Genomic DNA, 26548 nt, shown 5'->3' on the forward strand with positions numbered 1-26548 from the left:
AGAACGTTCGTAAAAAAGTATTATAAATTTCATAATGTGATTTCGTGATAGTAAACATGTTTATTTACATTTACAGATTCCCACACGACATTTTTATCTTTAAAGTCTCGATAAATCAAAATTTTTTATTACCATTTAATTTTTGAACTCAAAGGTCATTTCAAGGTCATGTAATGTACATATCTGAACGTATCTTTACATCAGCTACACGATGCAATCAAAAAAATTATACAATTACAGTGAAAACTCGATAAATGTCGCTACTCCGGGTCCGGTCAGCAACATTTACGGAATAGGAGAATCGTCTTTCGAATTTGATTGTAGTTTGCCGACGCTTCGAACGTAGAAAGAGTCAGTAGCTAAAGAAGAAAGAGGGACTGAAACTCGGATTTATCGCCCCAGTTTAAATATCCGCGTCAGTGTGACCATACTACTGCACAGAAGAAAGTTTTTTATTTTTTACTTTTTGTTAATAAAAATTTCACTATCATGTTGGGGAGATTTCTCTGATTAAAATGAGGCTAAACACGATATAAATCGGTCAATATTTGGTAGCATAATATTGAATTAAATATTGTACTTGCGAGTCTTTCTCTCTTTATTTATCCTTCTTGTGCTGTCCTTTTCTATGTTCGGAAATATCAAAGAACGACGCATCGAGGTGCTGGCTACATTTATCGAACGGGAGGTAGCTATTTTCAAACGGAACGGTTCCACCGTTTCGTAAGTGATCAAAAACTGCAACACTTATGAAATAGGGGGTTTCGTTAGCTACCACTGTTCGATAAATGTACCAATCCACTGACCTTGCGAAGATACGAGTACACAATATTTAATTCAATATTATGGTAACAAATATTGGCCGATTTATATCGTGTTTAGTCTCATTTTAATTAGAAAAATCTCCCCCACATGATAGTAAAATTATTATTAAAAAATAGTAAAAAATAAAAAACTTTCTTCTGTACAGTAGTGTGGTCACACTGACTGGACATTTAAACGCAGGTGACGAAGGCAATAAAGATATTTAAAGAAAGCCGCTTCGTCTCCGGTTACACTTCGCCTCACTGGTTCAAGGGGGATCCCCCTAGTGGTGGGGATAAAAATGTATCACTTACGGAACAGCTCTTGAGGACATTTATCGAGTATTCACTGTATATGCAAAAAAACCATTCATAACCTTGTAAACTCTAAAAAAAGTTACCTTAGAAAAAAAATATTTTTTGCAATACAATGGTTTTTGCAAACCGTTCAAATAGTGTACAAAATATCTTTTGTACCCCCACAATTAGAGAAGACATTTAGATGGACCATCCTGAATATGCAACTTCAAAGATCATATCTTCGCTTCAATCGATTTCATTTAAACACTAAATTTATGGAATCCATCAATTTGACGGATTTCAAATTTCATTGGCGTTCAAGGGATGAAGTTCCCTCTAAAGGATCTGCCAAATTGTAAAATTTTATTTGATGTTTGGCAAGTTTTACAGCGAACTACAAAACATTGTTTTTAAATTTGGTGTGGAATTAGTTATTAGAAAAATAATTTTAAAAACTATTAAAACTATTATTATATACTTTTAGAAATATAATAGTAATGTTTTAACGTTTTTTTCACAATTTTCCATTATACGCGAAGAGTATACTTCTATGTTAGGCCAAAACGTCGTCATAACTAAAAATAAATAACCCTGACAAAATTGGTCGTAAAAACCAAAGAAGTTATACCTTTTAGTTTCTATAATTATCATATTGATTTACATCAAACAAATAATCGAACTATTTGGCGCTTAACGAAAGAGGCATTCCTTTGTAAATTCTTTGCTCAAACAATGATAATCGATCTCTCAAACTTAGTATATTTATTTAGACATATTTCAAGCAACTGTATATTTTTTTCATAAAGAAATGTTAATTTATTGAATTAACGTGTCCAAAGTATATCGATGAAAAAAAACCCGTTAGACTGGTGTCCTTGATTTTTTAAAATTCTATTGATGTATCAGTTTAGTATTTGGTACAACTGTGGTTGGGACCACGAAGAGAAGAAATATTATAGACTGGTGAAATCATGACATTTTAAAGAAATGTAATACAATTTTACAACAAAAATAAGACAATTTTCTAGTGGTGATACCAGTGATTAAAATGCATTTACTTTATATGTGTGTGAAATGTGAAGATTGATTTATGGGTGCCGGAATTTTTATGAAGTTTCGAAGAAAATTCTGTGATTACTTTAATCGCATCGCGTCTTTCATTGAATCAATATCAAACAATTCAAGCTTTGTGTTATTAACGAAGAAAGTTTTTACAATATAATAATATTTATTCCATATTTTTTAAAACGAAGATCCACTCATTGGAACATTCTGCACACAAAAGTGTTAAGGTGTAATACTATAAAAATTAATACTTCTTGAGATATTTCAAATTTTCGTTGACAAGACTGAATTATTTTATTTATTTATTTATTTAACGTCTTCATTGCTCAAAACACAATTTGATTTTAATATAACTGGCTACATTAAAAAATCAAAAAATAAAGAAATTATTTTCTTTACAACATTCATTACATTTTAAAGTCAATCTACATTTCTCTATACCCGAGTGTATGGTACACAATGGGTATCTGTTCGTAATTTAACGAACACGTTTGGAAGATCCATTACGTGATGCAAATTTTTAACATTGTTCCAAAGTGCAAAAATGGTAATTAACTTGTTACGCTGTATAATAGTTGAAAACACGAAGGCGATATCACATTCGCAGTTTCCGGGTAAACGAAATACATACCGAGTGAAGGTGGTACACGAACCGACGATGCATCCTAATCTAATTGATCGGACGTAGCGAGAAATTAGCGATCGGACAGTAGAGGAGTCCGAGATGATGAAGCGTCTCGTGAGAAGTTGGCTAGACAACGTAACGCGGATCTGATTGGTGTCTAAGTCACTACTCTAGTTTAGAGTTTAATAATTCCACCTCCCATAACACGCATTGTCGCTATTGGCCGCGACGGTGGTCGCTCGTGTGACACGTGCTAGCAAGAACCTATAGGTGGGGACTATGGGAGCATCGAAAGTGGGGTCAGACGGAACAGGGTACTCCCCTGACCCCTGTGTCGCCCCCGTTAGTCATCTTCTCGCGAACGCACAGTAAATGCTGCCAACCTAACTCGGAATGTCTTACAAACGAAGTGCGGCACATTTGGAATACCAGTTTGTTTAACACTTTGACTGCCACCTTATCCATATGTGGGTGACAGAACTTTTAACAGTGAAACTAAAACAATTAATTCTCAAGTTAAAATGTTAAAGAAAATAAATTTTAACAGGCTTCGTTAATTTTAATGAGGTTACGAAAGTAACTACTACGACAACTTTTAAGTTGTGTAATTTACAATTGTCTAAAATCAAAGTTTTGGTCTCGTTGACAATTTTAGGATTTTAGACTGGCAGTCAAGGTGTTAAGAATAAAAAATTAATTGGAAATATGGGAGCTAATAAAATTACGTAATATCATAAGGGATCTCCTATATTTCAAACTCTCAATAGTTTTTTTGAAAAGTATAGTGTACTCGTCACCCGATACATACCACGGGCGATCTATTCAAGAAAAAAGAAAATGTCTGCCAGACTGTGTGAACATGTCGAGAGATTTTTTAAAGAATTTTAAATTCTCAAAGGAGGAGACGTGAGAAATTTTCTGTAAATGTCAATAAAAAAAATAGTAAGGTAGTCTGTTAATTCTATGATAAGCAGAATATTATTTTTCAACCCATGTTATTAAGACTTTATTCTTCCATTTGGTATTTGAGCGAAAAGAAAATGTCTGCCAAACTGTGTGAACATGTCGAGGGACTTTTTAAAGAATTTTAAATTCTCAAAGGAGGAGACGTAAGAAATTTTCTGTAAATGTCAATAAAAAAAATAGTAAGTTGGTGTGCTAATTCTATGATAAGCAGAATATTATTTTTCAACCTATGTTATTAAGACTTTATTCCTCCATTTCGTATTCGAGCGAAAAGAAAATGTCTGCCAAACTGTGAAGAACATGTCGAGGGATTTTTTAAAGAATTTTAAATTCTCAAAGGAGGAGACGTGAGAAATTTTCTGTAAATGTCAATAAAAAAAATAGTAAGGTAGTCTGTTAATTCTATGAGAAGCAGAATATTATTTTTCAATGTTTTTAAGACTTTATTCCCCCATTTGGCAAATACTATCTGCTCTGCAAGTCCTGAACTCTTCTTTTTAACATTTTTTAGATTCCAGATTATCCATGATGGATATCTTTTAAACTTTGCATACGTGTAGGTGCGTAAGTCTGTCATCGATTTCAAGCATAGCTTTTTTGTGGGCTTTCAGGAAAGCAAGGGAGTTGAAGTATGGATTTGTCGAAACGTTTCGGAGGTTATACCTTTTGACTGAAAAAAGATATCTATTTGTACCTTGCGGCAAAAAATCACAAAAAAGTCAAGTTTCTGAACCAAATACTACTTTGTGTTTTTCCGATATTTTGCATTTTTATATATTTTTCCAGTTCTCATGTTCGTAAACAATTTCGAAAAATTGCAATACTCAACAAATGTATCATCAAATTTTAATAAAAGACTCGGTATAAGAAACTTATTTTCATGTCTTGGGGAGATTTCTCGTTTTCGAGTAATAACGAAGTTCCATTGAATCTTCAAGCGGAAGTATTTTTACCAAGTATGTATCGTAGATACGGAATATCGATTTAACTCTGTTCAGAGGGTACCGTATATCACCAAACTGTGTATTCTTTTTATATTTTACTGCATTCTATTCATAAAATATATTTTTTTCTGTGTTGACAATTGCGTATCACTCTATATCTTTAAATATCTTTTTCTTTGATTACCTCAACTGAGTCTTCAGATATTAGTCTTAGATGTGAGAAATCTTCATTCAAGAATTCAGATGGTATTGAAAGCTTATCCAAGTAAAAAAATAAAAAAAACTTAAATACCATATGTATACATAATAGCTAATACGCAATATATTATTATGCATGTAGGTGAAAGTTAATTGACATCCATAAGAATAAATATTGAATACACTTTCTACATTTGGCTACATTTTTTTCTAAATTAACAATCGCCTACAACTGTGTACATTTTTTAAATATTTTTTCATTTGATCCTATTTAGACTACGTTGAACTGTTATCTCTGACACTGTGATTACAAAGTCGAATATTCTGATACGAGCTTTGCATATATCCATGTCTACCGTTTCATAAACACGTTCGGCTTTGGACTCTGTTTATACAATCTACATTAATCAGATGCATTTCAATCGAGGTAGCGTGCATTTCTTTTGTTCTGAAAAATCTTTTATTTAAGTAAAAACTTTCACGACATTTAAGTGAAATTAACAAAAATGATGATACAATTATAACAATTTGGGACGGCACGTACATTTATTTAAATAAAAGTTCGAATTATAGATTTCAAAGAGCAACCTGCAGTGGGCAAAATGGAATATTGAAACCTTTGGTTGTAGTTATAATTAATGGATATACAGCGTGTTCGGTCACCCCTGGAAAAAATTTTAATGGGGGTTTCTAGAGGCTAAAATAAGACGAAAATCAAAAATACCAATTTGTTGATGGAGGCTCCGTTAAAAAGTTATTAACAATTAAATTCAAAAATTTCAAATCGTTCTGGAAAAATTATTTTCGGTTGTGGGGGTCACTTACAATCATTTTTGGTGAATACACATACCTCCGAAATCCTATCCATTTTCGAGAAAAAAAATCGGGTAGGTACTGACATTTTTCGGCGAAAAAAAAAATTCTCAAATCGCTCCAAAAAAATTATTTTCGGTTACGGGGGTTAATTGCAATCATTTTTGGTCATTGCGCATAACACCGAAATCTTACGCACTTTCGAGAAAAAAATTCTTTACCGAAAATCTAATTAGGTGCCTTTTTTCGACGAAAAAGAAAAATTTCAAATAGTTCTGGAAAAATTTTTTTTGTTTGCAGGGTAAAATTACAATCATTTTTGGTGAATAGACATACCCCCGAAATCCTACCCACTTTCTGGAAAAAAATTCGAGAAGGTGTGAAATTTTTCGACAAAATTAAAAAATTTCAAATCGTTCTAAAAAAATTATTTTCGGTTGCGGGGGTCAATTACAATAGTTTTTGGTGAATAGTCATATTCCCGAAATCTTGCACATTTTCGAGAAAAAAATTCATTACGAGCGGAACTTTAAACGTTAATAACTTTTTAACGAAGCCTTCATTAACAAATTGGTATTCTTGATTTTAGTCCTATTTTGGCCTCTAGAATCTCCCATTACAATTTTTCCCAAGTGTGACCGCACACCTTGTATTATGTATTAGTCGTTATATGGTATTTAAGTTTTGAACCCTATATGGATAAGCTTCGAATCCCATTTGAATTCTTGAATGAACATTTTCCACATCTAATTGTAAGACTAATATCTGAAGACTCAGTTGAGGAAAAGGACGATGAATAAGTTGAATGTAATCAAAGAAAAAGAAACTCAAATATATAGTTATATGCGATTAACAATGAAGAAAAAAATATATTTTATGTATAGAATGCAGTAAAATATAAAAGAATACACAGTTTAGTGATATACGGTCCTCTTTGAACAGAGTTAAGTCGATATTCCGTATCTAAGATACGTACCTACATAGACCTTTATGTTATAACTCGAAAACGAGAAGTTTCCCCGTGATGTGTCTTACACTATTTAAAGAGTATAAAATAAGCTTCTTATACTGTGTTTTTTGTTAAAATTTGAGAATACATTTTTTAGATATTGCAATTTTTCGGAAATGTTTACGAACATGAAAACTGAAGAAATGTATAAAAATTGAGTTTAAAATATCGTAACAATACAAAATAGTACATGTTTTGAAAGCTTCATTTTTTTTGTGATTTTTTGCAGCAAAGTATAAGTCGATATCTTTTTTCCAGTCAAAAGTTATAGCCTCCGAAACGTTTCGATAAATCTGTACTTTGATCCCCTCGCTGTTCATTTCCTAAGAGCTCACAAAAACGTTACGCAGGGAACTGATGACAAACTTACGTACCTATACATATGCAAAATTAAGAAAAGATCTATCATGGATAATTGCTAATGTAAAATGAATACGATGCTTTCTTTATTGAATTTAAATACAAATATTTATAGAAGTATTAGAAATTTACTATTTCAGTAATACGTTCTCGGTCATCACTAATCTATGAAAAATTGCGTGTATACAGGGTGTTCGACTTCACCTGGGAAAAATTTTAATGGGAGATTCTAGAGACCAAAATAAGACAAAAATCAAGAATACCAATTTGTTGATGGAGGCTTCGTTAAAAAGTTATTAACGTTTAAAGTTCCGTCCGTACTGAATTTTTTTCTCAAAAATGTGCAGGATTTCGGGGCATGTCTATTCACCAAAAATGATTATAATTGACCCCCGCAACCGAAAATAATTTTTCCAGAACAAATTTAAATTTTTCTTTTCGCCGAAAAAGGAGACTACCCGTCGATTTTTCTTAAAACATGGTTTTTCATTTTTAATAAATTTGCTTGACGCACTACAGAAAATTTGTCTAATACTTTTTTGTAGGTGCTCATGGGCTCTGCTTCAGAAAAAAATTTGAATGAGATACCTTTACTATTGTAGGAGTTATGGCCGTTTGAAAATTGGACCAGTTTTAGAGGGTTTTTCTCATTTTACGGTGTTAAGGAACAACTTTTTCAGTATTGTTAGAGTTTCTACATATTCTCCACTAAAATACGCGTTGTTTGCATTTTGAAACATTAAAATTGTCCAATCCGTTCAGGAGTTATGATGTTTCAAAAATTCACATGAAATTTCGGGGAAACATTTCAGGCCTCAGATTATATTTTCGGTAAGGAATTTTTTTCTCGAAAGTAGATAGGATTTCTGGGGTATGTCTATTGACCAAAAATGATTATAATTGACCTCTGCAACCGAAAATAATTTTTTTAGAATGATTTGAAATTTTGTAATTTTGTCGAAAAATTTCACATCTTCTCAAATTTTTTTCTAGGAAGTGGGTAAGATTTCGGGGGTATATCTATTGGCCAAAAATGATTGTAATTGACCCCCGCAACCGAAAATAATTTTTCCAGAACAAATTGAAATTTTTTAATTTAATTGTTAATAACCTTTTAACGAAGCCTCAATCAACAAATTGATATTCTTGATTTTCATCTTATTTTAGCCTCTGGAATCTCCCATTAAAATTTTTCCCAGGGGTGGCCGAACACCCTGTATACATACAATATGTTAGTGATACAAATGGGTTAATGTACAACGAATGTCCTAACCCAGACCAATAAATTTTTTCACAAGACATTTACTGTTTCATTAAACTCGTCTTGTGTTAGGATTGTCCCATAGCAACTGATTAAATAACTGGATATTGCTTTTTCTTTCATTACATTTTTGTTATTTACCTCATTACATAACACAATCTGTTTTATGGCTATATTATTAATCCTTGACTGATATCGTGGAGTATTTCGACACTTCAACGGTTATATTTTTATAATTATAGCTAATACTGTGTTTTATTACTTTATATAATAAATTGCATAAAATGAAGGCAATTATTACGTGTTAGAATACTCAGTTTTAATTTCGCGCCTTCTGTTATTAAGTGATGCCGCTATGTGGCGCTATAATAGGTTAAGCTTTTCCGTTTTCCTTGGTGTATGGTTCTTTTCCTTATTACTCCTTAACGTTCATGGCCGAGTCTGACTGCTTTGAAAAACAATATTTGTTTAATCCAACGGTTAAAGGGATAACATTTGTTTTCCTTCAAATTATACGTTAGATACAACATTGTAATTAACAAAAACCGTATTTTTAGAAACAAATTCAATAAAGAAACCTGATCATTGTCGGTTAACCCGAAAAATATGAGCGTTTAGGGGTTATTATTATTACTGTTCTACTAAGTTATAAATTTGATTTCTGTACGAAATTAAGTCTAATTATAATACTAAACAACAAAGAAGTCGCTGCTTTTTAATTTTCAGTAGTATAGTTTGAGGGGGTTTAGAATAACCTTCAATTCCATACCCGGTTCAACGAGAACTGGCAGGAAATATAAACAGAGAGGGCCACGTGATCAACACTGCGGCTGCAGATGATTGGCTGCTGAAATCGTTTCTCAGGGACGCTTTGTAGAGGTCCCTGAGAAGGGCCCTCGCATGACGCATTAAATCCAATCGAGATGACTTAATCGCAAGTTGCAAATTACATTGCAGCTGTGGGAGGGTATGGAGGGAAACAGGACGTCGTCAGGAGCCCGAAATAAACCCTCCCAGTCTTAATAACGATGATATATATTTTAAATAAATGATATATATTAGTCGGGCGCGCGCGAGTGTGCGTGACAATCCTCGTCAAAGTCGTTGCTGTAACTGTCCGATGACTTGGCCTGCTTGGCCTTGCCATCCCTTTGCCGCTTTCCCTTTTCGCGTAAGGAACAAAGCGGCCTACGTCATGGGTACAGGGGTTTCCCCTGTACCCTGTCATCTCCAAGCTACAGAGGCCCGTTAGCCTCCTACACAGCAAATAATATTATGCAATGTTCAGATTTGACGATGTAAAAAATTTATTTCACGAGTCATTAAAACACGTTACGGTTGAAAATTGGAAATAATGCGTTGAGCATGTTGTTCAAATTATTAAACACAAATTTTGTGAATTGAACGATTATTATATTGTCATTAACTGAATCATTTATAATTAATTTAAATTCTGACAGTTCAATCATAGAATCAATATAATTTGTTAATAGTAATAAACAGATAGATGTTGAAACACAGTTTTCCATACCTTAATTTGTATTATCATCTGTCTTCTTACTTACATTATTATATAATAATAATAATAAGAAATTAATAATATCATATTAATATTGAGGATGAGTACTTTTGGTTCAAAAAATTAGCTTCTTTCCTATTATTTAGGGATCTGGCCATTACGTTTCGGCCCTGGTACAGCTATTTATATTTCCTGCCAATTCTCGTTATACTTTATGTTATGTTTATTATAGAAACATAGTGTTTTTTGTTTCATTATTTTCTTTTTTTGACTATGAACACAGTTATTTCGAATCGTATTCTTTTCTTGGACAAATACATTAACCGACTGTTTTTACCAACGCAACGTAAGAGTGTAAATCGATTACAATTTTTCTATAAACAGGTAGATGTCAGCACACATTTAACTTAGTACACATATACGAAACGTATAAAAAGTGTCGTAACGGTAAAAATTGCTCTCCATTCTGCTTTGAAACATCTGAAATCCAATTCTAATGTTACTTTGCACGAGGTAATCAAAATTAAAAAAAGAGATTAAATTAATATTCTCTTTTAATATTTTAGTAGGAATTAATTGTTTTGACTGAATATTCATTTAGGTACTAAAAAGGAATATTTACTTATTATTGATTTCTCTTGAATCTCAATATACCAAAATCACAGTATGATTGAAAGGATTAAAAAACATTTTTTAAATGTTTACTAACACGTTGACTGTTACGCCAGTTTTCCATCTCCAAATATATCTACAACATTTTTTCAACTTGTAGTACAAAAAAATAGAAGTATTTACTGATTACAATAGTACAATATAAATATCTGTTGTTTTATAGCATTTCTAATAACTGAAGTGTCGGTCACCAGTGACCATCATGGAAGTCAACGTGTTAATGCACATTTGATGAATATAATAGAATGCCCCATTTATCGTGACGATCCTAAAATATTTGATCATAAAAAAATTGTCTTCGGAATACATTGTTTGCTTTGAAGCGATAATTATTATAACCAAAATTCTTTTCTCGAGATCACCGTTTGATTGACATTTTGTTTAATATATACAACAAAATAAATTTAATCGTGAACGGCATATTGATCTTCAGATGAATTTCAATATGAAAATCTCAGTAACTTTCAAATGACATACACACGCTTCAATAATACTGGCCTGTCGTCTCGTTTAAGGTCGTTTCTTGTTTGTAAACACAGTCAACGAAAGCAATGCTAATATTCACAATAACATTTCACGACGAAACACTGTTTATGTTCGGTGTTAACCTCTGAATGTTCACTGTCACATGATTCTGAGTTACGGCGAAGTGTCGTGACAGAATGTGCAATGATTGCAAAAAACTATCTTGGAAAAAATTGCCTTTCTTAACATGCGTATTATTCTTCCATGAGAAGATGACATAGCGTATTAATATCCCTACTCCTGTTGCAATTCGCTGACTCTGCTTCCATAGCAAGTATTGGCTGCTATTGGTCGAAAACAGTGACGAAAAAAGAGATGCCTGGGTGCGCTATTCACACTATGCCAGATCACGCGTACGTGAGCTCGTAGAGTTTCGGAGAGTCGACGAAGACAAACTGACACATGCTCTCCTTCTCGATTCTCCGAAGCTACCCGAAGTAATTTCGAAGCGCCTCGTGGGAGTCGAGAGAAAAAGACTCATGTTTGCCTTCTCGTTCTTGAACAACTGAAATCCGACCTCCCGTCAACGACATACGATTTGGAATATTGGAATTTCGAGTCGAGATAATCGACTGCCCAGGCATTTTTACTTTCCGACCTATGTAGGCATACATAGGTACACATAAGTTAAGTATTCATAATAAAAAAAAATTTTGTGAATTTTTTTACGGAAATACACGTTTTAAGACCCTCTGATCATATTTTAATTATTGAAAAAAAAGAGATTGTTATTTATTATTCCTATGTATGAGCATATATATGTATATTATTAATACGATTTTTCAAAATCAAAATACTTTAAGATTGAAAATTAATAAATTAAAGTGAGAGCCATTTTAATACAAAGTATGGATTGGATTTTAAATTTTAAAAGGATATAGTCGATTATTTTTACAAGTACAAAACATAACGTTTTATTTTAGAACAACAACATGGGTTAGCAGGTAATGCCATCTGGCATAGTGTGAGAAAGTGCCTTCAATGCACTTCTAGCATCTCTGGACGAAATTCTTATTCCTATTTTTTATTAATATTTTAACCAGTATACTGTCTCACGAAGAAAAGACAGCGTGTTTACATTCCCACTGCTGCAGCCCACTGACTTTGGTGACGAAAATCGACAGCGCCCATATTGAGACTACGTGAGATAAAATATTCACTGATTGGTAGGTATTCTGTTTCACGTAGTTCCAATATGGCCGCTGTCGATTTTCGTCACCAAAGTCAGTGGACTGCAGCAGTGGGAATGTAAACACGCTGTGTCTTCTCTTCGTGGGACAGTATACTGGTTAAAATATTAATAAAAAATAGTAATAAGAAATGAATATACACATATCTGGATTTTTTAATAAAAGTAAAATAGAATAAAAAATAAAAAATAAAATAAAGACACCGAAACTTCATTCGGTAAGTTTTATGTAAAATTTACAGTATTTAATATCCTTATGAAAAAACGCGAATGTTACTATGAGTCATAGATTGAATCGATATTACAACCGATAAAATAGAGGTATTTTTAGATAGACATTTTGTTGCCAAGGAAATCGATTGTTTCAAATACAGTATTGTCTCTCTATAGCCGCGCGTGTCGGGACCGGGCGCACGCAACTTGAGAGACGAGTAGTCTATTCGGCTTTCTTTGATTTCACGCTCGAGCGTTCAAGGGGGATGGGGCTCGTCGACTTTTCTTCGGCTTTCTCTTTGATTTTCGATACCTGATGTCGCGGCGCGGTGATTACAAACGAAGTAGTGGGGATAGCTTCGCGTCTATAGAGAATCCGAAAACGCGCGGCTATAGAGAGACAATACTGTACCAGTCTCCCATGAACTGTGACCAATTTCTTGACACACTTCCGTTAATTTTTCTATTTTAAGTCTTTTTTCTACCAGAAACGCAGAGCTCTTCGAAACTTCTTTTACGAGACCCTTTTTAAAATGAAACTTTTTTAAATTCATTTGAGTATTGCTTAAATGTGTTTCTAAAGTACCCTGTTTATCTTTTACAGTATGCTGATAATTATTTATGTTGTATCGATATGCACATTAGTCGAAAGGTTGTACTGAAAATATTGGTACACTTTGTTGACTTTCTTCCCATTTCAATAGAATAGAAATATACAAAATATTTCAATAAAAAAAATATGTTATAAGCACAAATGTACACGGTAAATAAATTGAAGAAGAACGTAATTATAGGGATAATTTAAACAAACTACGTAAATAAATTACTCTGAAATCGCTCTGGAATCACTCTTTGTTGTGAAACAATAGATAACGATCTGAAGTCGAATCAAATGACGTTCTTATTATCTACTAGTGTCCAAGTAATAGTAGTGAATGAATAGATGCATGTGTTTGCAACTACAGGCCTTATATTCCCGGTATGTAATTCAATATTTTTACCGATATGGAACGTCTTATATCGGAACTAAAACAATTTACTGATTAGTGGTTACGTCACAATAACATGGAAACAAATACCGGTGCGATACCGATAACCCAGACCTAACCTCAAAATATACCGACATTCAATCTCTGCTTTGAGTAACTTTTATAAATTGAAAAGCTTAAATTTGTCTATTTTGTAAATGAAATTATTCATATAATGCAATTCATTAGCAACTGATGTTAAGAAAATAAAACAATTGTGATCAAAATCGTTTAAAATTGAAATTAAAAAATGTAAAATATAAGGATTTCTAGTATTATAAGGTTATGTTTTAGCGGTAAAAAAGAAAAAATATTATAATTAAAAATGAAATAGTAACAAACCATAATTATTTTTAAAACTGAAACCATAATGAATAGAATATCTATTATGTACATTTTAATTACGTCAATTTCAACAAAAATTTGTTTTGAAATTTTATATTAAATTCTCATAGTTTGGGTTTTAATCAATTTTTATAATTTGTAAGTTTAAAATATGTTTTTCATTATTTTTTGAATGTATCGTCTTTAATAAGTACCGTTTAGATTTGTATATTTCCAAGTTTAGAATTTTGGTGTTTTTCAATTCATAATATCTTTTTTTTTTGTGGAAATGGGTAGAAATAACGGAAGTTTTATTATTTTCTTTTGATTTGTCAATCTTAAATAGTGAATATTTACTTAGGTTATTATTATAATCACCAGCATTTTGATTATATATTCTGCGAATGAAACAAAATAATAATTTAATAAGATTTTTCTGCACAATTAAATATTTAGTGAAACAGTGTTCGGATAATGAAAATTCCATTGTATTTGATGCAATGCTTTAACAATTTTCTTGAAGTGCAATGCAAGTAACTTGCACACTTTTATTCTCACGTGCTGATTTAGTCGCTTATCTGCGAGTAGGATAACGTTTAACGATCATTTTATGAGGCCGCTAAATTCCTCCGTTATCTTTTATCTCAGCTAAACAATAAAACAAAAAAGACGAATAAACAAATTTAATTAAGTGCAAATACCTGTTGAAAACTTTCAAAATAAAAACTACTGTAAAAGTACACTAAATATCAATTATCACAATTTACTTTAAAAATGCCTACAATACTTTTTTTAAGTTCTTAAAAATATATAAATACTTAAACTTTTGTAACAATTGATAATAAAACAAAAAAAATAAGACAATATTTTTTTTCTTTACAATGAATGAGAATATAATATGACTCGATAAGAATTTTGGGACCAGTTCTATTGAATTTCGTACAATAATAACAATAAGAATTTAAATACACTTTAAAAAAGTGAAATATTTTAAAATAAAAATAGAAATAAATTTTGTTGGTTAAAGACATATCTATTTATATTATCGAAAAAGATACATTGAATCGGAACACATACAAAATTATACAAATTTGTTTGTGTAAGATTAAAGAATTTTGAATTTTTAATCAGAATCAAAATTTACATATTTATCATGGTATTTTCATGAGAATATTATCAATAGATTGTTGAGATTTTCCCGTAAAAATTAAGATATGTTTAATGTAATTAATATAATTATACTATTAATATAAAACTATTTATTTTGTTACGTACTATGTATCGTATATGGAACTGAAACGTTTGGTGGTTTGAGCATAGACCCCAAAAATATTTTATAGTTTCTTATGATCAATAGGACAGTTTATATTAATTTTGCATATTTACATTATTTTGTTAGAAACGGAGGTGACCCTCAATTTTTTAAACTGTGTGGCATATTCTTTCTTGTCACCTGAAACCATTTGTCAAGACGAATTCATACATGAACTATGTGATGACCTTCGAGGTCATAGAAGATCAGGAACGAAAGAAAAATTTTGAATATTTCATGACATTGTATTATTAGCAATTTATAGTAATAAGATTACAAAAGATATTCAATATGACTTCCTTGTGCACGAAAATACGTACTTGTTGTATTTTAGGTTTGTAATCATTTACATCTGTCCATCAAGTCATACCAAAAACTAAAAATAAAATTCGTAAATACAATGTTATAAAATATTCAAAATTTTTCTTTCATTCCTGATCTTCTATAACCTCGAAGGTCATTGCATACAACACAAATAAATTCGTCTTGACAAACACTTTCAGATGACATAAAGAGATATATGGCATTGCATTTCAAAAATTGAGAGTCGCCTCCAATTCTCAAAAAATAATATAAATATGTAAGATTGATATACACTGGCCTATTGGCCACATGAAATTTTAAAAAGTAAAACTTTTTTCACTTTCATGTTTTCCTAATTAGAATAGTTTTTAGAAAAATTTTGTAAACAGGGTGTTCGGCCACCCATGTGAAAAATTATAATGGGAGATTCTAGAGGCCAAAATAGGACGAAAATCAAGAATACCAATTTGTTGATGGAGGCTTCATTAAATAGTTATTAAAAAATTAAATTAAAAAATTTCAATTCGTTCTAAAAAAATTATTTTCGGTTGTGAGGGTTAATTATAATCATTTCTGGTAAATAGACATACCCCCGAATTCCTATCCACTTTCGAGAAAAAAAATCGGGAAGGTGCTGAAATTTTTTGACAAAAAAAAAAGTTTTTCAATTCGTTCTAAAAAAATTATTTTCGTTTGCGGGGGTCAATTACAATCATTTTTGGTGAATAGACATATCCCCGAAATTCTGCGCATTTTCGAGAAAAAAATTCAGAACGGGCGGAACTTTAAACGTTAATAACTTTTTAACAAAACCTCCATCAACAAATTGGTATTCTTGATTTTCGTCTTATTTTGGCCTCTAAAATCCCCCATTAAAATTTTTTCCAAGGGTGGCCGAACACCCTGTATACACAAATGAAAGTTTTTAGAAATGATTCGAATAACAAAAAATGTATCCGAATGACAAATAATTGAGAAAATTTCCTTTGATTCTGATATATCTATTTAAAGACACCGTTTACAAACATACCTAAAATATCCTAATCAATCATTGAAATCTACATTCGCATAATAAAAAAATAATCCGAATGTGTTTCTGTTTCGATTTATTTTTATCTGAAAATCCACGCAAATCCATTGATAATACTTTCATAATAACATAATGAAAAATATATAAATTTTTAATTTACATTAGAAGTTAATACATACATCAAAACACCGGTAAAATCATTTTGTAATTAAAAACTTTACTTTTTAACGTTTATCATAATCATGTTTAGAAGAAAAAATACTTGATCTAAAACATTTTATAAAATTATACCTGACAAAATTAAAACCATTTCAATTTATTCTTATTTTACGTACATTTAATCTAAATATTATCTAATCTGTAATGTGTGATTTCTTATAAAAAAAGGGTTATTAGTACTACGCTATAAATAGGTTTAGAAATCAATGGGGATCTTGTAATTTAATAGAGTAGTTATCTATTCAAAGGTACATACATAGAATCATTGCCAGGAATGATGATGATGATTAATGAACATTAACCGTGACCTTGTCAAAGTATGTTTGCTCAGTTACGAGGGATTGAATGTTTGAAATGAATGTCGTCGTAAGTTAGTTGCTTCGAACGCGTATCTCCGAGCAATAATTTATGCTGACTTGTTAAACCACGTTTCTACGGAAATTTCTGACTCGGAAATCTCCAATTACAACGGATAAGAGACGTCTGACTCACAATCAGTTAAATATGATATCTCGTTAAAACCAGTATTTAAAAACGTGCTCGAAATATTCCAATTAATCACTGAAATCTCCATCATCTATGTACACAGCCATTTGATACGGACAGATTTCGATAAAATTTTATTTAAAAACACTTCGATACGTATACTTTTGAGTGGAAAGAAATTTGATTGATTGAAGTCAATAATTTGCCAGGAAGAAACTTCCATAGTCAATGTGTTCTTTTTCTTTGTATCCACTCAAGTTCTCAATGTTGATATTGAATGCTTAAGAGAATTAGTTTTTATAATCATTTCTATTACATATCTTGTTGATTATACAACAAGAAACAGTACTGTAAACAACGTTATACAAATAGAGTCTGGGTTAGGTCTGGGTTAAAATTTCATTTCAAGACACTTCAACAGATATACTTTTGAGTGGAAAGAAATTTGATTGATTGAAGTCAATAATTTGCCAGGAAGAAACTTCCATAGTCAATCTGTTTTTTTTCTTTGTATCTACTGAAGTTCACAATGTTGATATTGAATGCTTAAGAGAATTAGTTTTTATAATCATTTCTATTACATATCTTGTTGATTATAGAACAAGAAACAGTACTGGAAACAACGTTATAAAAACATGGTAACAAAAATATTTTCATACATCTCTATGGATATATGAATTCAGAGTTACACTATGAAGATATACCACTCAGCTACCCAACAGTATTATAAATTGTTACGAAGCTTAATTTTATGTTATGGCTTTAGAATCCCAAAGCTCTATATAATACTGTAGAGTAGTCGAATACATGTGCGTGTTTCCCACGGGTTAAATTAAACACATGACTGCATGTAGGAGTCAATTACAAAAACACAGATAATGTGTCTAACACAAGACTGCTGAACAAGCCTTAATCAAGAGTCCACCAGTAATCTATGAAACGCCCTCTTATTAAGAATGATCTGTTTCGATAATAGAATACCTTAACAATTTAAAAAAACGATGCATCGATTCTATCAGCAATTAATACCACTTTGCTTGTTACTGTTTCTCGTTGCATAATGATTTAAGATAAGTAAATGAAAAGTGTATGAAAACATGAATTCTGTAATTAAATTCTTCTCGTAGTCCAAAAACTATACTCGAACGGTTAACAAAACTTAATTGTTTTTTGAGAATTTCTTCTTATTCTTTGAAAAATCCCGCTGAAGATTGGCATCGTAACATGTTCAAACGATGCAAATGGATTTATATTTTGGTCCGCGTATGTAATTTGCTGTGATATTATCCACTATGACAAATTTAGTTTCTGAAATAGTTAAAAGACGCGAATCCAATGATGGCAAACGAATAAAAAATGAAAATTTAATTTAATATATTTGATTGGTGCCTGGATCCCCACTCTAGTTTATAGCGGGGATAGGTGGAGTGTGGCGTCACCTCCCATGCTCGCCGTCAGAGGGGTCGCGTTCTCACAAGCGCTCGACCGACCCCTCCATTGCTATACAGAATATTTCATCTAACTTGATCACCTTAAATATATCACTTATTTTGTATGATAGAAAAAATGTCAAGGGGGGAAAATATTCTATTCGAAGGCGCCAATACGGTAATGGGCCGAATTTTTTTCTCAAGATCATTTTTTCGAGATTTCAAGGTCATCGTATTTTTTTTAAACGGGACTGCATATTTTCACCACAACAGTCTTATAGCTTATAAAAAGACGAATCCAACAAAGTGCAATATGTTGACCTTCACTTGACCTTTAGCGAGGAAATTATGAAATGTTTGCCAGTAACTTCAGTACGCGTTCGGGGACGGTAAATGAAGGAATTTGAATTTCTTTGAAACAGTCTTAAGTTAAATCTTTATTTTAGAAGGTTTAAATGTATCCAGGTTCATGGTGCACGTTTTGAAAACCTCCTAAAATAGAGATTTAACTTAAGACTGTTTCAATGAAATTGAAACTGACATTACTGACAAACATTTTATAATTTCCTCGCTAAAGGTCAAGTGAAGGTCAACATATTGCACCTCGTTGGATTCGCTTTTTTATAAGCTATAAGACTGTTGTAGTGAAAATATGTAATCTCATTTTAAAAAAATATGATGACCTTGAAATCTCGAAAAAAATGACCTTGAGAAAAAAATTCGACCCATCACCATATTGGCGCCTTCGAACAGAATATTTTCCCCCCTGACATTTTTTCTATCATACAAAATAAGCGATATATTTAAGGTGGTCAAGTTAGGGGAAGTACCCTGTATATGTATACACTTCTCGACCGACTTCTCAATATACAATCGTCTAAGGCAGGGCCTGCTAGAAAGTCTTAATGATGACACTGATGAGTCCACTAGCAGGCCCAGACGAAACACACCCTCTCCTTTCCTTTTCTACCCTCTTACGATCTTTCTCGAGATCCCACCACCCAGTGGAGCAAACACCACAGGAGCAAGCAAATTACTCCCTTGTCCCTTGTGGTCTCCCCCTAGCCAACTTTTCGCGGACGTTGCAATACATATGTACATATGTGATATAATAATATCTTGCTCCTCACAAGAGATCCATGCCAATCGGTTAATAAAAACAAAACCACAGCAAACAAACGCCACTCCGTTAATCAGAAAAACAGACAGGAAAGGGGCGAGGAGGGACACAGCGACTAACCGTCTGCGAGTGTCTGCGAATCCCGAAGTTGAACTTGCGACCGGATTCACCATCGGCGGCCGACGCGGTGAAGGTGATGGTGGGTACGTGAAAATACGGGAATACGTGATGATGGTGATGATGGTGGTGGTGAAAATATGAATGATCGTGTCGATCCTCCTCCTCATCCCAAGCAGCGGACGGCTGATGTTCCGGTATGTGAAGACGAAGAAAGGGCAGTTTCAGCCTGCGTCCACTTATTCCGGTCTTTGCGACGTTCTCGACTATCGGCGACGACACGACGTTCTCGTCTCCCGATGGCAGTAAACAGGTTGGAATACCTGGACATGCGCTGATCAGACTCGTGGCCAAGCTCGAGCAGATCGCAGCGTTCGCGATGCTGGATCGTCTGATCGGATTCACCACCGTTCCCGACAACACGTCGTCGTAGGTCGGAATCTTGAGGGTGTCTTTCGAAATCTGATCAATGTTCGTCATAGGCAAAGTCAATCTTCTCTTCGCGGTTGCCTCTTCAGCGCCTTTCGGACGTCCCGCTGGATCTCGTTCGCTCTCAGACGAATCCTGGTTTCTCTGGGAGGAGACGACTTCTGGATGGAGCGTGGCCGTGGAATGTCGCCTGAGAAACGAGGAAGAGCTCGAAATTTGAGAAATTGTTTCCGATCGTACGATAGAACGCGTAAATACCATCGTTTGTTGCGTATCCTGAATTTCTTCATCGTTGGTTATCGAACGAGGTACTCTCAGGTTCAATGGTACAGGGATTTCATCGCTGGTTGCGACAACTTGGCCGCGATCCTTGCTTGTTGCGTCAAAAGCATAGTTTGGAATTTCGGTCGAAGAGACGAAACCCGAGTTTGGCCCGCGGTCGTACTTCTTAATGGAATTTATGTTTTCGTTCGCAACGCCGCTGACTGAATACTTCGTGGAACAGAGAACTTCAAAGTTCTCGTGGAACGGGGCCAAATTCTGCTCCGCGTTCGTCATCGACGCCGTTAAGCTCTCGTTTCCAGCAATTACCGTCGGATTTTCATTCGAAATACCCGCTTGTCCCTCGAGTTCGTCACCACGAGCTCTCTTCTCCGTTTCTTCGCATTCCAACGTATCGATTCCATCGAATTTCTTATTTTCCGGATCGTTGGGTCTTGGGTAGCTCTCATGTTCGAATTCATGGCGCTCTTTTCGCTCAGCAGATCCTTCGTAGGCAAGATCGAATTTCTTTTCGATTTCTGTAATCTCCAAAAGACTCTCTGCGGAAATTTCACTTTCACATTCCCGAATTCTCTCCACATTTTTGCACTCGGATATTTCCACGGATTCTTTGCTCGAATCTAGCACCGAAGGGTGACGATCGGCTGGAGGATTTGTGTTTCCTGAATTCTGACCGGTGGTTATCAATATTCCAGGATCGGCCTCTATCTTAATAGAAATTCTTCTCTCCGTCAAAGCAGACGCCGCTCCCGTCGATTCTCTAGACGATACGTTCGCGGTCTCTTTGTTTTCCTCGTCCTCCTCCTCGATGCTGATGCGAAAATGATGAGTCGTAATCTTGATGCGATCGTCTTTGGCCTTCCGCATGGCATTCTTTTTTCGATGAGCTCACAATGACAATTGAGAACGATACTTGCTAGATGAGCGCGCGACGAATTATGGTCGTCGCTCGGTGAACGAACGTTTCTAACAAAAGTTGAAAGGGACAATGCGATTACGAAACATTTACAGTGACTGTCACTTAAAATCATACACTTAGTGGTTCAGTTGATATTTTTTCAATAAAACATGAAAATTTTACTAAATTATTGAAACTCGTATAGAGACACAGTGTAATGTTTCTTTATTTTATACATAACAACAATATAAAAAAAACCTTTAGTAATATTCAGGAAATAAAATAAAATTTGAGGTTGCGTATGAAACTTGGCTGTCAGTAAAAATCGTACAGCGGAAATAAGATACAGTTTTAGAATAATATACAGGGTGTTCGGTCACTCTTGGGAAAAATTCTAATGAGAGATCCTAGAAGCCAAAAGAAGACAAAAATCAAGAATACCAATTTGTTGATTGAAGCTTCGTTAAAAAGTTATTAACAAAATTATTAATCAAATTTGTCCACCTACACGAATTTTTTTCTCGAAAGTGCGTAGGATTTCCGGTGTATGTCTATAACACCCAAAATAATTCCAAGTGACCCCTGTAACTAAAAATAATTTTTTCAAAATGATTTGAAAGTTTTTAATTTCGTCGAAAAATTTCTCCACTTATTGAATTTTTTTCTCGAAAGTGGTTAAGATTTCGGGGGTATATGTGATGACTAAAATTGATTGTAATTGACCCCCACAAACGAAAATAATTTTTTGCGAAAGATTTGAAATATTTTTTTTCGCCGAATTATTTAGGCACTCCCGTCGATTTTTCTTAAAAATTCGTTTTTCATTTTTAATAAATTTGGTTGGCGCTGTACAGAAAAGTTGTTTAATACTTTCTTGTAGGTATCCATGAACTCTAGTTCCCCTCAAAATTTCAATGAAATATATTCACTATTGTAGGAGTTATGACTGTTCGAAAATTGGACCATTTTTATGGGGTTTTCCTCATTTTGCGGAGTCAAGGAATAACTTTTCGAATATTTTTGGTATTTCAACGTATTCTCCAGCAAAATACGCGTTGTTTGCATTTTGAAGCATTAAAATCCTCAAATCCTTTCAGAAGTTATGATATTTTAAACATTTGTATGAGATTTCGAGGAAGAATTTCTCTGGCCAGAAATTATATTTTCGGTAAGGAATTTTTTTTCTCGAAAGTGCGTAGGAATGCGGGGATATGTCTATTGACCAAAAATGATTATGACTGACCACTGCAACCGAAAATAATTTTTTTACAACTATTTGAAATTTTTTAATTTTGTCGACCACATTTTCTCGAATTTTTTTCTAGAAAGTGAGTACGATTTCGGGGGTTTGCCTATTGACTAAAAATGGTTGTAATTAACCCCTGCAACCGAAAATAATTTTTTTAAAACTATTTGAAATTTTTTAATTTTGTCGAAAAATGTCTCATCTCAAATTTATTTTTCGAAAGTGGGTAGGATTTCGGGGGTATGTCTATTGACCAGAAATAATTATAATTGGCCCCCGCAACCAAAAATAATTTTTTTTTTAGATCGATTTGCAATTTTTTAATTTTGTTGATCACATTTTCTCGAATTTTCTTCTAGAAAGTGAGTACGATTTCGGGGGTTTGTCTATTGACTAAAAATGGTTGTAATTAACCCCTGCAACCGAAAATAATTTTTTTAAAACTATTTTAAATTTTTTAATTTTGTCGAAAAATTTCACACCTTCTTGAATTTTTTTCTAGAAAAGGTGTAGAATTTCAGGGGTGTGTCTATCGACCAAAAATGTTTGTAATTGATCCTCGCAATCAGAAATAATTTTTCCAGAACGGTTTGAAATTTTTTAGTAACTTTTTAACGAAGTCTCAGTCAAGAAATTTATATTCTTGATTTTGGTCTTATTTTCGCTTGTAGAATCTCCCATTAAAATTTTCCCAGGGTTGGCCGAACAGCCTGCATAATAAAAATTGTTTAAATTCACATTTAGTTGGGTAACCAAATGCATTTTAACACACTGCAGTCGTCGAGGAATTGATTCTACTAAATTCTCAGAAAATTCAGGTGTTATTTTCGACCACTCTTCTTGCAATACTTTTCTAAGGCTTTCCTTGTTTGTAATTGTTGGAAATGCGGCCAATGTCGGCATTGTTGGCGCGCCTGTAGCCGGTGATGGCGAGGGGTTTCCCCGTTTATCGAGGGCACCACGTAGTCGATCGGTGAGGGCGCCACCATAACGCAAGCGGATGCGCCACCTTGATTTTGTGAGTTCGTCTTGCGACGCGTAAGAGAATGCATCGAAATACAGTTTTACTTTTCCCGGCCATGTGGCGGCGTGTAGTATTTCATAACCTCTAATAGTAATATTATGAAATCTTACTTTTTTTGTCCAATTCATTCCAAATGTGTTCTATGACATTGATATAAAGAGATTGTGGGGGCGTTTCTAGAACTTTAGGGCAATTATACAACAGCTAATTTTTCGCTACATAAGAATTCGGATCGTTGTCGGTGTAAAACTTCAAATCGTTTAAAATTCCCATTTTTTCAGCACTTTCTTTTAAATTATTTCTCAATATACTCAAATACGACCACTTATACATTATATTATCAATAAATACCAGATTTCAAACGCCACATGCTGACATGCAGCTCCAGACCATTTGAGACCCACCGTCAAATTTAACTGTTGCTCTCAGATGTTTTATATCCATAGCTGCATTTGGTTTTCTCCATACAACTTTTCTTCCATCCGAACCGAAGATATTAAATTTCGATTCGTCAGTAAAAATTACATTTTTCCAAAAAGGTAAACTGTTACTTTATATGCTTCTTAGCAAACTTGTACCTCTTCTTCCTATTTTGCAAACTTATGAACGGCTTCTTTCGAGCAACTCTACCATGATAATTCTATTTTCATAATACTCTTCTAATGGTTGAATCACTTACTTTCATATTTAAATATTTTTCAACTTCCGACGCTAATTTTGGAGCACTAATCCTCGGATCATCCTTAATTTTTCTAACAATCCAGCGTTCATCCCTGATATTCAGTTTCTTATCAGGCCTCTCTTTTAATTTATTCACTACACGGTCCTCTTCTTTGTATCGTTTTATTATACATTGAACTGTGCTTCTACTTTGATTAATAATTTGACTAAATTCATTATAACTGTTTTTATTTTTATAGTGATAAATAACTAATTCACGCTCCGCTACTGTAGTTTGTCGCATTTTAAGTCTTTCTTATTGATTTTTTGGCAGAACAACGCATATAACAATCAGAATGCTGCTAAGTCAGCTAGATTCAATCGTTGCTAATCATTGTTACACAAAAAACAATTGGAGATTCACCGGATTTCCAATGTTACCAACAGTGTACGATTTTTACTGACAGCTAAGTTTCATACGCAACTTTAAATTTTATTTAATTTACTGAGTACCACTAAAGGTTTTTTTGTATTGTTGTTATGTATCAAATAAAGAAACATTACACTATACATTGTGTAAAATAAGTTCCCGGAATTTCTCACTTTCAAACCCTACAGTGCATGTATTGAAACAAATTTTTGTGTGTAAGTAGGCAACATTGTATTCAGTTGTTACGCTAAATTTGATCGCAATATGACAACCAGTGTGTTCACGGCAGTTATTTACACCAGTCGATCTCGAGTATGCTCTGCGATTTTTGCGATGGGAAAAACTGTCGAGCAAAGAATTTGCCTTAAATTTTGCGTTTCTAACGAAATTTCTTGTGCGGAAGCGTTAAAAATGTTACAAAAAGCCTATGGTAAGTGGTGCCTATCAAAAACGCAAACATACGAATGGTACAAGGCATTTAAAGAGGGCCGAAAAGAGGTGCAAGATTTGCCGCTTGCCGGCTGACCGTCAATGGTTTCGACTGACGAAAACATCGAAAAGATAACAAAAATGGTCATCGATAATCGTCGCCTGAGTGTTAGAGAGGTGGCTCATGAAGTGGAAATGTCTCACATGTCCGTGCATAACATTTTAACTGAAGTTTTGGGCACGAGACGCGTCGCTGCACGACTTGTTCCGAAGGAGCTGAATTTTCTGCAAAAAGATCATCAAAAAGCAGTTGCTGAAGACATGATTTCACGAGTTTCTAGTGACTTTACCTTTATGAAACTCATCATAACCGGTGACGAAACATTGGTTTATGTGTACGATATGCAAACAAGGCAACAATCTTCGGAATATCGTTTAGAAAATGAACGAAACCCTAAAAAACCGCGTCAAAGTCGCTCGAAAATTAAGGTCATGCTCACTATTTTCTTTGATCATCGTGGTGTTGTTCATTCGGAATTCCTTCCAGATGAACAAACAGTAAATAAAGAATATTATTTGAGCGTCATGAGACGCTTGCGTGAAAATATTCGTCGGAAACGGCCAGATGTGTGGAAAAACAATTCTTGGATCCTGCATCACGATAATGCTCCGTCACACACATCGATCTTGGTACGCGAATTTTTGGCCAAGAACTCAACAAATGTGATCGAACAAGCACCGTATTCACCAGATATGACCCCCTGTGACTTTTTCTTATTTACGAAGCTCAAATTACCCCTTTGGGGAAGGCGTTTTGAGTCGATAGAGGCCATAACAGAAAATTCGCAGAAGGAGCTGAAGGCGCTACCTTCTTCAGCGTTTAAAAAGTGTTTTGAAGACTGGGAGAAGCGTTGGTGTATGTGCATTGCTTCTGATGGGGCCTACTTTCAAGGCGACAAAATAAATTTGGATGATTAAGTAAGCAGTTTGAGTTTTATTTACAAATTCCGGGTACTCATTTTACATAATGTACATATACCTCTATATGAGTTTCAATAATTTAGTACAATTTTCATGTTTTATTGAAAAAATATCGGCTGAACCACTAGGTGTACGATTTTAAGTGACGATCACTGTATCTCGTTAGTTCCATTTGCTTGAACACTAGTTCATGTCCTTGACCACCGATTCAACGCAAGAAATGATTTTTTTCGATTCTTAGACTACCACATTATGTTAAATTTTAGGTTTTAAATCGTTGCACCGTATGCAAACAGTAACGTACACAAATGAAAAGTTTTCTTGACAATGTTTATCGT

General features: G+C 33.6%; 1 protein-coding gene across 10 annotated transcripts in view; it reads right to left on the bottom strand.

The window, feature by feature from the left end:
• Nucleotides 1-26548, bottom strand: part of LOC122400660 (kinase D-interacting substrate of 220 kDa) — a 187134-nt gene that overhangs the window by 43372 nt on the left and 117214 nt on the right. Inside the window, exon 2 of one of the 10 annotated variants that reach the window (XM_043402217.1) lies at nt 19835-21508. The exons of 7 other annotated variants lie outside the window; for them this stretch is intronic. In XM_043402217.1, the coding sequence (XP_043258152.1) occupies nt 19835-21409 (1575 nt within the window). In that variant the 5' untranslated portion in view covers nt 21410-21508. Of the gene's footprint in view, nt 1-11012; nt 11780-19834; nt 22090-26548 lie in introns of those variants that run through there. 2 more of the 10 variants (XM_043402218.1, XM_043402227.1) reach the window with 2 other exon arrangements.

Source organism: Colletes gigas, unplaced genomic scaffold (genome assembly GCF_013123115.1).
Source record: "Colletes gigas isolate AHSC1104 unplaced genomic scaffold, ASM1312311v1 Colletes_gigas_Sc00019, whole genome shotgun sequence".
Classification (NCBI taxonomy): Eukaryota; Metazoa; Arthropoda; class Insecta; order Hymenoptera; family Colletidae; genus Colletes; species Colletes gigas.